Raw genomic sequence first — 12084 nt, 5'->3', positions numbered from 1 at the left:
CATTGAAGAGGAGTGGGACAACATTCCACAAGGCCACAATCAACTGCCTGATCAACTCTATGCAAAGGAGATGTGTCACAGTGCATGAGGCAAATGGGGGTCACACCAGATACTGACTGGTTTTCTGATCCATGCCCCTACTTTTTTTTTTTAAGGTATCTGTGACCAACAGATGAATATCTGTTTTCCCAGTGGTGAAAAAACTGTAACTCAGTAAAATCTTTAAAATTGTTGAATGTTGCATTTACGTTTTTGTTCAGTGTATAAATCAAATTAAATCGGTCACATACACATATTTAGCAGGCGTTATTGCAGGTGTAGGAACACAAGCATTTCGCTAACTCCAACAGTGCGGTAGTATCTAATATACTATTGTCTAATAAATATATATATATATATATATGTAGACATTAATAAATGCATTTCTATATCTTCCTAAATCTTTTTTCAGTCATTCTAGTGTGTGTGTATATTATATCTATAATATTAGCCATATATATATATATTGTCTAATATTATAGATAGAATATACACACACACACACTAGAATGACTGAAAAAAGATTTAAGATGTAGACATTAATAAATGCATTTCTATATTTAGTTTGTACAACATGTATTATATTACAGACACCTTAATGCATACTTCTAAATTATGTCTGAGCTATCAACATTTTTTTTTTAAGTCATGTTATTTTCCCCACTACAACAAAAACGACTTAAATACATGTAATCTTGTCCTTGAAATACTGTAGAATTCCTATGGCGGACTGCACCTTCTGGGGAGTGCCAATATGGCCGACCAGTGGTTTCACAGCCTCTCATTGACCAATACATAGCATCAGCAATCCAGGGTTAAAAACATCACTGGTCACACCCTCTGTTCCTCAGGGGGATTCTGGGTATAACATGACTCTACAGAGGAGCTGTCGCTGCCAGATCATTTCCATATACACTGAGTGTACAAATCATAGACTGACCAGGTGAAAGCTATGATCCCTTATTGATGTCACGTGTTAAATCCACTTCAATCAGTGTAGATGAAGGGCAGGAGACAGGTTAAAGAAGGATTTTTAAGCCTTGAGACAATTGAGACATGGATTGTGTGTGTGCTCCATTCAGAGGGTGAAGACAAAGATTTAGGTACCAGGCGCATCGGTTTGAGTGTGTCAAGAACTGCGACACTGCAGGCTTTTTCATGCTCAACAGTTTGTCTGGCTGCCAGGACTTAGGCCTACACTTCCCCACTCCTATCCTCTCATCCCCCTCTTCTGTTCTTCTCTCTTCTATCACTCTTTCCTCCTCACATCCCCTCCCTCTCTAGGTCTCTTTCTCTCATCCTCCTCTGCCTTTGAACAGAGCTCGTTATAGGGGCAGACCTAGAATAACTCCAGGAAGAGCCAAAATGGCAGCTCTCCCTCCAACGCCACGGCCGAGAGTCTTTTTGGAAGTCTCACATGACAAAAGCATCTCTGTGTGTGTGTCCCCCACTCTTGTGAAATACACTATAACAGATTGTGAAAGTAACCAGTCTGGCTGGAGTGGAGAACATCCAGTGGCACAGAGGAACATGATGCAATGCTCTGTTCACATCACATTGCTTGCATCCCAAATAGCATCCTATTCCCTATGTAGTGCACTACTTTTGACCAGGGCCACTGCTTTTGAAAGTCTTAACATAGATAGAAGAATGAAGTGTCTGTGAATCAAGCTGATGATTCTCAGTCCTGATGAGCTGTATTTCTCTGTCTCTAGGTAACTACCCCAGGCCCCCGAACTACGGCGGGGCTCCCAGTGCCAACTACAGCGGCCCCGGCCCTGGCATGAGCAACAGTTTGGGCATGAACGCCAGCAGCCCCATGCATGGCCAGGGCCCCGGACAGCCCTGTGGCTCCATGCCCGCCGGGCGAGGCTTGGGTCCAGGGGCCAGTGGGCGCCCCTACCCCTGTGCCACCACCAACACCATGGCCCCCACCTCTCCCAGCATGCCGCAGCCTGCCGGACAGGGTCAGGGCATGAGACCGCCCCTGCCCAACGTTAATCGCAAGCCGGGCCACGAGGCAGGCCCCGGCCCCAACGCCATGCAGGGTCCAAACGCTGGTTCCAACCCCTCTGCCCAGGGCCGGTGAGTCAGGACAGGGGCCAGGGAGGGCCACAGAAGGGTTATACATGCTAATAGGGCGCGTCCCAAATGACATACTACCCCCTATTTTTTTTTACCAGGGCCCATATGGCTCTGGTAAAATGTAGTGCATTTTACCAGAGCCATAGGGGATATTGGGGATATTGTTCCATTTGGGATGCAACCAAGGGCTATACTGACACTTAAGTTCCTCATGTTCACATTCACTCCTCCACACCCCGCATCCACCCATCTTTCACACACTAAGGTTATGAGGTGTGTACTAAAGAACGCTATAGACTTTTTCCTCATGTCTCTGTGTGAGTTTGGAAACCAAAGACTTCTCCTTCCGTCCCTCACTCCAGGCCTCCCTACGCGCGCTCCCCTGCCTACCCCAGCCAGTCTTGGCCTGGGGTCCGTCCTCCCCTCTCTCCCTCCCCCCATCCCCACCCACAAACCTCCCCACACCCTCATCCTCATCCCCAATACAGCCCCCATCCCCATTATCATCCCCAACACAGCCCCCAACCTCATCCCCAACACAGCCACCATCCTCACCCTCAACCCCATCCCCATTATCAGCCCCAAACCTCCCCACACCCCTATCCTCACCCCCAAGACAGCCCTCATCCTCAACCCCACCCACATCCTCGACCCCACCCTCAACCCCATCACTCTCCCTCCACCCACCCCCATCATCAGCCCCACCCTCACCCCCAAACCTCCCCACACCCCCATCCCCGACCCCATCACCCTCCCCACTCTCCTTCCTACCACCCCCAGGTCAGCAGTGCAAAGAGCCATATCCATCCCATGATGCAGCAGCAGCAGGCTGAGCAGTACGGGTAGGTGTCAGTGTCACGGCTGCAGTCTGTAATACAGACTCTGCATGCTGCTGTCCACTGGTCACATCACTAACCTAACCCTGGGCTACACTGGAGACACTTTCCCCCCGCTCACTCAGACAGACTAACCCTGGGCTCCACTGAGGCTCTGCTGCACAGGAGTCCCACTCCTCAACTGTGGGTTGTTGAGACTAACCTGGCCACTGTGGCCAGTAAACAAGGGCATGTTTTCTCTCCTGCTACTGCATGGCTTCGTCACAGACCAGCGGATGTGTACAGTACTTTATTTGCACCGTCGAAGAAATCCCTTGACAAATCAGAGAAAAAGGCCAAGCAATATTATGACCCTGCAAAGTCAAAAGGGAACAATGCTGATTAGAAATTCAGAACTTGATTGAAATAAAACATGGGCAACGCAAAACGATTGGATATATTATTAGCGAGACTGCCAGTGCTCCCTCTAAGCTGCGCGCGTGTGTGGGGCGCGCAGCTCCCCCAGGACTGCCGCACAGAAGAAATGTCAGCCCATGCAGAGAAGCATGAGATTGAACTTTTCCCCCCTTAGTTAACTATCAACGTTTCCCTTTACTGTGGGAATTGCGATTGAATCAATGCAATATTAGCCACTTTCAATACAACCTTCTGAAACAAAAGGAACTATGCAAGACTTAATATGTAAAACTAACTATGTAAGAGATTTTCTTGTAGGCAGAACGCATCGGAGTAGGATTCTATTGCATTGACAGGCACCACTCAGCCCGTACTCTACACACTAACCGGTGCGGCATAACCAATCAGAGCTACGGTAGACCTGTATGTAAATAGACCATTGCCATATATGGATCTGTATAGAACAAGAAGGCCCGCACACTGTTAAAGCTCCCAATTCACCAATTCAACGTTTCCATCCGAAATGGATCTTCATCAGGTCAAACACACTGAGGGTTCACATCCCAAAATATACACATTTCACCTCAAATGACCATTGCATACATGAACGCATGGTGAGTGCAAAAAAACATATGTATATCTCTAATAATGAAATAACAACGAGATGGGTGCATGTAATGGTTCCAGAACATAATATATATTTGCAAAATTACAAAGTAGGTGACCTGGAAGGCAAGACAAATCAAAGTGACATGTTCATGAAAGAAATGGTCTGATATCAAACTCTTGGTTCAGACCTCTAGGAGACATGGTACACAAACGCTGAATCCAATCCAATTCTCTTCTCAATAATAGATGTTAGTTAGTGAGTTATTAGCCCAGTTATAGATCATTTGTAGTCAGAAATTGGGGAGTCATAGCTTTCTACGAGAACACAAAACGTGTACATTTCTAGACATCTTTGAAAAGCCAGAGCTTTTTTTGTTTTTAAGGAGCAGTGTTGTATTTGAGACAGGCTTGAATAAGCTAAGTAGCCAATAGGCAGAGGGCAGGATCATTTTCTGATTCTCTGTAATAATTAATGGTCATGTGGTTTCTTGCACCAAACACAACAACATGTTCAGTCAACTCCTTGTCTGAAGGACAAGTGGATAAACGAGTTAATGTCAAGCTCTGCATGGTTTTTTTTTCTTAAAGTCTCATGGAATGTTGGCCTACATTGAACACCACTCATTGGCTGGTACTGTAGGCTGAACAATAGAACCGCTATTTCCGTGTTAACATATTATGGGATGCATTTTCTACATTGTTTTTGACAGTAGGCCACTCTGGTAGGCCTACATTATGATCAAATAGCCACAATAGCCTACTTGACCACTGTCTGAAACTGTAACTTAAAGCGGGTAGAGCCTCAGTGTTCACAGTAAACGCGTGATGGAAGTTGCACAGACCTGATATTTGCTCAGTGGCCCCCAAAATTTGAGGGAACATTTCTGTCAGACAGAGTGAGAGAGGGAAGGTAAATCCAATCCCCTGTAGCATTGGTTGGATTGTTAGCTCCATTAGTTGAGTATTGATTTAATTGGTCATGTAGATGGTCTCATTATTAGCATCAGTGGATTGGGAGAGGAATGAATGTTGGTACGGGGGTGGGAGAAGACAATGGTTGTATCCCAAGTGACACCCTTTGGGCCCTGGTCAAAAGTGGTGCTCCATGCAGGGAATATGGTGCCATTTGGTACTGGTTGGGTATGGACGTGTTACTCCAATAGAGGTCGGGGACGTTACTCATTTAATTTCCCCTCTAAGGGAAATGAAGAGGGAGGAATTGAGGCGTGTGCTGTGTTTGAGTACTTCCCAATAATCTTTCTTTTCTCCTGAAGTGTGCACTCATTCACTACTTCCCACAAATCTAAAAGCATTGGATTTGTGTAGGCATGAGCTAGAAGGAGTTTCCACTATATTTCTTATACCAGTAATTTCCCTTTGAATCGGTGAAGGGAAGTGAACGAGTGCACACTTTGGGGGGGAAGGAGACATTATTAGGATGCACCCTCTGTGTGCTGCACAGGGAGCTTGAGGGTGGGTGGGAGCAGTGAACACAGGGGGTTTCTTCTCACTGCTCCCCAGCCTTTAGATGTGCATATTATTTCCCCCCCCAGGATTTAGTGTTGTAAATGTTCGCTCTCCTTCTTCTGTTTTAACAGCGCGTTTTCTTTGAGGCGTTGAGAAAAGCTGCTGCCGGACTGCTTTTCATTACCGACATGCACTATTCATATAGTCTCTTGCTCACAACTAAAATCCCTCAATCTACCAATACTTCCATCTGTCCGTCAGTTCAACTTGAATGTACTGTATAACAGCGGAGACTGGTGGCACTTTAAACCGGCGGACCGACTCCTAGTAATGGCTGAACCGGAATGAATATGGTTTCCCGGTGTTTGAGACGGTTCCGTTCATTCCATTCCAGCCAGAACTGTGAGCTGTCCTCCGCTCACTAGCCTCCACTGATAGTTGAGTGTACTGTATGAATATAATGCCTTTGGTAATGATGTTATGTATTAAGGTGATGGTAAATGACTAATCCAAACTCTTGCTCTGGTTTTCAGGCAGGGAATGACCCCCATGCCGCACCACCCAGGCATGAACCCCATGGGCCCCGGAGGTGTGGGCCCCAGCCCTGGAGGCCTCTACAGCCAGCAGCCAGGGGCTAACACCTCTGGAAGGATGACCCCACAGGGGCCCCACCCGCTCTACAACGCACCCCCACCCTCAGGTATGCCATGCATTCTGACAAGGCAGCTAACTAATAGCCTGTTCCCAGATCTGTTTGTGTTGTATAGCCAACTCATATGATCATTCATGGCCATAGGAGTTGGCTGTAAAACACAAACAAACAGATCTGGGTCGAAACTCGCTAACTAGCCCAATGTCCAACGTCTTTTTACATGTATACCAGACAGACAAGCCCCAGTATAACAGTGAACAAGAGCCTAACCCCCTTTCCCGTCGCCACAGGGCCCATGCAGATGGGAGGAGAGGGGATGGTGGGTCCCCCTGACCCCAAACGGAGGCCCCCAGAGCAGCACAGGGAGGGCAACACTCCTGCCCCTGCCATCGAACCACCACCTAAACCCAAGGTACCAGCTATCGCTCTAACAGAGGCATCCGCTTTTCCTCTCCGTCCCTTTTACACGTACTCGTTTCCTGCCAGTGCCTCTGAAAGCATGTCCTAATAATGCATGTGTTTGGATGAGGAACCTGAATGTAGCAAAGCGCAGCAAACACCGCATCTAAAGAGGCAGCAGACAAAAAGGAACACAGAGAATTGAGAAAAACATTCTTGAGTCGTTGTGAGGATTTACTAAAGGAAGAAGCACTGACATCGGTTCGCTTTCTCCATCTCTATCATAGTCTTCTTCTGTGCCTACTGGGAGAGTGGAAGCCAAAATAAATACTGCTTTATAGCAGTGCCATTTTGTATTAAAAAAGGCTTTTCAGGCTCTCTTTTCAGCATATTGTTCATCATTATTACCCCACTCATGACTGTGTGAGTGAGTGTCTTTTTTTGACTGATTTTGGATGTCTGACAGACAGGCATACCAAAATAACCTGTCTCCAGTCAACTGCAAAGAACTTGTTACTGTTCACAATGCTCTCTCTCACAGGCTCCCATTTCTCTTGTCAGAGCTTCTTTTGGGGTTTTCCAGTTTTTTTCTCTCTCTCTCATTTCACCCCCCTCCCTCCCTTGTTTCAAATTCCCCTCCCTCCCTTGTTTCAAATTCCCCTCTCGCTGGTTTAGTTTGGTATTTGTACTCCTCCTCTTAGTTCCAGACATAGTTGTGTGAATGTGAACAACTTTTTTTTTTTTCTCCTTCCCGCGTTCATTTGAGTCTGTTCACCTCATTACCGGCTGGTGAGAAAGGCCTCTTGATCACAAACAACTGAAAGAGGTCTGTCAGCCCAACTCGTCTGTGAGGAACTTCTGTTATTTCTGCTCTGTCTCAGGTCTAGTTAATGATCACTCCTCCTATATTTGCCTGGCTTTGTGCGTTTCTGCTGTCAGGGCAAAGACCGCAGCAGTAGCTAGCATGGCTTCATGTTTCAACTCGTGAGAACATAAGAGTACTAGTAATAACGGCTGTGGCCTTTGGTGCTAAAGCTCCTCGCCTGCTCCTGTTTGGCTGCCTGCCCTAGAATGCTGTTGCTCAAACCCGTCTGTATGGCTGCTCTCACCGTGTAGTTTCCACCGTGTAGTTTCCACCGTGTAGTTTCCAATTGTGTTGGAATATTTTGAAGCCAGTCAAACCTGCCTGAAAGACTCCAGGTGTGACTGAGAGAAGGGCCATCGGGGAGAGGAAAGGGGGGGGGGTACGCAGAGAGAGAGCGAGCGAGGCAGGCGATAGGTTGCATACTGGCTCGGGTTTCTCTGTGGGGTTTCTCCGTAGGGTAGTTACACACGCGTACGCGCTGGCTGCAGACCGCTGAGTGCTCACTCACAGGATGCCTTTGAGGGAAGGTTTTGCATGATTGTTTGACTATGTTTTTGTGAGAAAGTGTATGAAAGTCAAACCTGAAATCTCTCATCACGTGTGCATGCGGCGTGCGTGTGTTTTTGTTTCCGTCTATTCCCCGTCGCAGGACCGCTACAGCTCCTCTCAGTGTATGTCCCAGCCCCCCACCCCATGTCCCCTGTCCCCCAGCCCTGCTAGTCTGTCCTCTTGTCACGGGGCGCAGGACAGCAGAGATATCATTAGCAGCCACCCTGCTGTCGCTGGGGCCTGGCCAAAGACCCCCACCAGCCCTGTAAGTGCCTCAAGCACTTTTACTCAGCTTGTTGTTTACAATTTTTTATTTTATTTTGTGTGTCTTTGTTTTTTGACGCCTGAAATGTGATTGTGTTGTCGTTATTTGTGACCGAGACTTTCTTATTAAGACATGCATGCAATTGGAGCTGGACAAAGGATTCCTAACACATTTCTAACACTCTCTTTCCTCCTACCTCTTTCCCATACGGTGCTGGTTACCTGGCAGTCCTGCTGCCCCACAATATCTCAAATGATTCTCTTGTCACATGAAACGCTCTAGTTTGTATTGCGTATTATTGTTCGGATGATTGATTGTGTTAATGAGAAAGTTCTCCAATCCTGTGTCACATGGGGTAGATGTGGTACATGCTCCGTTTCTGTTTGACAGCCGTGGGACCTACCTGGCTGTATAGCTGCCATTCAACTGGGTTTGAATGGAATATACAACAACAACAAAGTCTAATAATGTAAAGCTGGATGTTGATCACATCAGTCTGTAAGCGTCCATAACCAATGACAACAGTGGTAGCCCTGACTGACCTCCCCACCTCTACTATATGCCCCACCCCTTTAGAAACCCAGCCCGGCCACCATGACCAATGAGAAGATCCGCATCCTGTATGAGATGGGCGGGGAGCCCGAGAGGAGGATGTGGGTGGACCGCTACCTGGCCTTCATGGAGGAGAGGGGCACGCCCGTACCCATGCTGCCTGCCGTGGGCAAGAAGCCCCTGGACCTATGCCGCCTCTATCTGTCTGTCCGAGAGATAGGAGGCTTGGCTATGGTGAGTCTAAGTGGCTTCCCCTAGGTACAGATCTAGGATCAGCTTCCCCTCCCCCAATCTGAACCGTTAGTGGGGAAAATGCTGGCTGATCACAGGAACGATAGGCTGGAGACTTTAAGCAGTAGGTGTGCTGCATCTACACCTCAAATTCGTATTTCCATCAGACAGCCCCTTACGTCACCGATCGCTATTTACGGCCGATGTCGCCCATCCATCCTAGTGCTACTAGATCATATACGCTTTCATACCCAACTCTGGTTGCTCAGTCTCCTGTTGGCCATGCCCCCCCCCCCCTTCCCTCTACAGGTGAACAAGAGTAAGAAGTGGAGGGAGCTGTCTACCCACCTCAACGTGGGCACGTCCAGCAGCTCCGCCAGCTCTCTGAAGAAGCAGTACATCCATTACCTGTTTGCCTTCGAGTGTAAAGTGGAGCGGGGAGAGGAGCCGCCGCTGGAGATCCCGGGAGAAACCAAGAAACAGGCCCAGGCGCACCAGGCTAGGATCCAGCCGCCCTCACCAGGTGAGTAGAGCGATGGAGATATGTATATTGTGTGTTGTAATTCTGTTTGAATCAGTAAAGCGGTGGGCGTTGTCCAGGAGGTAGGCTCATGCCCTCTGGGTCGTGCCGGCTCGGGACAAGGCTTACTTTACTAGGAACTGTAGCCACGTCACTGAGCTGTGACCTGTTGCTTGTGACACAGACGGGTTGGCTGACAACGTCACGAAAACGATGGGCGCGCATCGATGTGGCCCGGAAGGCCGTGCTGGTGTTATGCTTCTGAACGACCAGATGGCTAGCCGCAGTGACAAGAAGCTGCCGTGTGGCGAATCGTAGGTGGCTCGTTTCAGCCAGTCGTATCTTGTTCTTGACACCACGTCTTGTTTTGAGGTGTTTTGACTGATGTCAATGCTAATACGGCTAAAGTGTTTAGCTAGCTAACCGACAACTGTAACGATGTATTTGAGAGACAACAAGTGCTCATGGTGCAAATGTATTTATATTTTCAATTAACATTTGGAGACAAAATATAGTTTTAAACAGCCAACCCCATCAGTTTTGCCCCATAGTTGCGCGCGTGTCCCGTTTTTTTTGTTGCTAAACAACCAACCCGTCCATGCAGTACAATACAGACCTGTAATGTCCCACATGCGGTGAGTTTACCGCCCTTCACTCATTCCTCTGTAGATATAGGAACATTACAACAAGTCATTGTGTGTAACTCCTGCTGTACGTCCACGGTGTGAATGCTGTGCGTGTAGACGAGAGTGATAAGCTACCTGCTGTTGTGGTTGACATATGTACACCCGTCCATAGTCATCATACACAGGCATGAACAGGGGAATATGCATACATCCACAGGCAGCCCCGTACGGTGTGTCTAATCTAAGCACATCCTCTGCTCAGTCATCCGGCCCTCCATTTAATCCATCTCCATTCTCCCTGGGCTGGCTACTCCCTCCCTGCGCCCTCCCAGCACGTGGGTCTATTTCTGTCTGACAGGTGATTGTGTCAAACTGCGAGAGGGAGGGAGAGGGGAGAGCTGTCAGACAGCCAGCTGTAGGATTCCCCCCTCTTCCTCCCCCTCAGACGAGATGGTTGATGTCAGAGGGAGAGCAAAAGAGGGGGTGGTTGATGTCAGAGGGCGAGCGAAAGAGGGGGGTAGAGCTGCCAAGGGAATATCCCTTCCCCTAGAGAAGATGAATAGGAGAGGGAGGAGTGTGGTGTGGCTGTCTGGGATATAAACAACAGTGACCTCCTTCTGACCTAGTTTCCCACAGACAGATGGACCAGTGAGGCAGCATTTTTTTTTTTTCCTCTTTGTCTCTCTCTCCCTTGTTCTCGCTCTCTCCCCGCCTGATTATGGTGGGGTCATGTGGGTTCACACGCTCAGAGAGAGAAGGGGAGAGGGGGAGAGCGATGGCGTGTGGCTGAACCACTTCATTGTTTACTTTTGAAACACCTCTCATTTACAAACACATTGACCTGGCCAGCCAATTCTCTCTGCCTCTCTCTCTCTGCCTCTCTTTCTCTGCCTCATATTATTACAGACAGGGTTTTTAATAATTTCTTGAATTGTTAAAAAAAAAAAAAAAAAAAAAAATGGTCAGGTTTCTTTTATTCTGGTCTTGTATCATTAATGAGAACAGTCATTTTGATATAAGGGGATGCCAGAATGTAAAATTCTGAATTAATTGCATGCATCCCAAATGGCACCCTATTCCCTATATGGCGCACTACTTTTTGGGAAGCCGACGTTATTGCTAGACTAAGCAGTCGTCATACATAGCAGAGCCGGCTTGAGGATCCATCTAGCCTGAATCAGAGAGGTAACATTGTTGTACCAGTGCTGTATTGTACAAGTATCATAGATTTTTTTACATTTAAGTACTCATATTTATCTCGTACAATGTTGTTCTTCTCAGACATTGAGTTCGAAGCATCTTTCTTTCCCAAATTCCACATAACACAGATTTAGATGCATATCTCTACCTCTAGACTTGCGTTTTGTCCAGGGGGTGTCCTTGTACAAGCTGCCTCATGCTACACAAACAGAAGATGGGCTCCTTCCCTCTGGGGCGTTCTGGTTCTGACGAGTCTTACTTATACTGTACATACAGTAGGTATAGAAAATCACCCCGTCCCCCTTGAAAATGTTCACCTTTTGTTGAAAACACATCAAATCCGACTTTTTTTATTTTATTTACACACAATAAACCACAATGTTCAAGATTTTTTTTTTTTTTTTACTCTGAAAATATATTAAAAATAAAAACAGTAAAATAGCCTATTTGGATAAGTGAACACCCCCCCGAGTTAATACTTGGTAGAACCACCTTTTGCTTCAATTACAGCCATGAGTCTCTGAATACGTCTCTACTAACTTTGCACACCTAGACTGTGCTTTATTTGCCCATTCTTCCTTGCAAAATTGTTCAAGCTCAGTCAAATTGCATGGTGACCGCTCATGGACTGCACTCTTCAAGTCATCCCACAGATTCTCAATGGGATTTAGGCCAGTGCTCTGACTACGCCACTCAAGGACATTCACCTTCTTGTCCTTCAGCCACCGTACGGTTGCTTTGGCGGTGTACTTTGCGTCATTGTCATGTGGAAACGTGAGCCATCGCCCCATTT

The 12084-nt window shown here is 47.3% G+C and overlaps 1 protein-coding gene across 10 annotated transcripts in view; it reads left to right on the top strand.

Annotated features, from left to right (window-relative positions):
• LOC112217314 (AT-rich interactive domain-containing protein 1B-like) overlaps positions 1 to 12084 on the top strand; it is a 109856-nt gene that overhangs the window by 84404 nt on the left and 13368 nt on the right. For 8 of the 10 annotated variants that reach the window (XM_042300633.1, XM_042300626.1, XM_042300632.1 and 5 more), the window contains 7 exons: positions 1755 to 2124; positions 2487 to 2966; positions 5966 to 6132; positions 6375 to 6496; positions 7998 to 8162; positions 8739 to 8948; positions 9255 to 9468. In XM_042300633.1, the coding sequence (XP_042156567.1) occupies positions 1755 to 2124; positions 2487 to 2966; positions 5966 to 6132; positions 6375 to 6496; positions 7998 to 8162; positions 8739 to 8948; positions 9255 to 9468 (1728 nt within the window). The remainder of the gene's footprint in view (positions 1 to 1754; positions 2125 to 2486; positions 2967 to 5965; positions 6133 to 6374; positions 6497 to 7997; positions 8163 to 8738; positions 8949 to 9254; positions 9469 to 12084) is intronic. The other 2 variants (XM_042300631.1, XM_042300629.1) reach the window with 2 other exon arrangements.

Source organism: Oncorhynchus tshawytscha, linkage group LG18, assembly GCF_018296145.1.
Source record: "Oncorhynchus tshawytscha isolate Ot180627B linkage group LG18, Otsh_v2.0, whole genome shotgun sequence".
Classification (NCBI taxonomy): Eukaryota; Metazoa; Chordata; class Actinopteri; order Salmoniformes; family Salmonidae; genus Oncorhynchus; species Oncorhynchus tshawytscha.
This window is presented reverse-complemented; position numbering and strand designations above follow the sequence as displayed.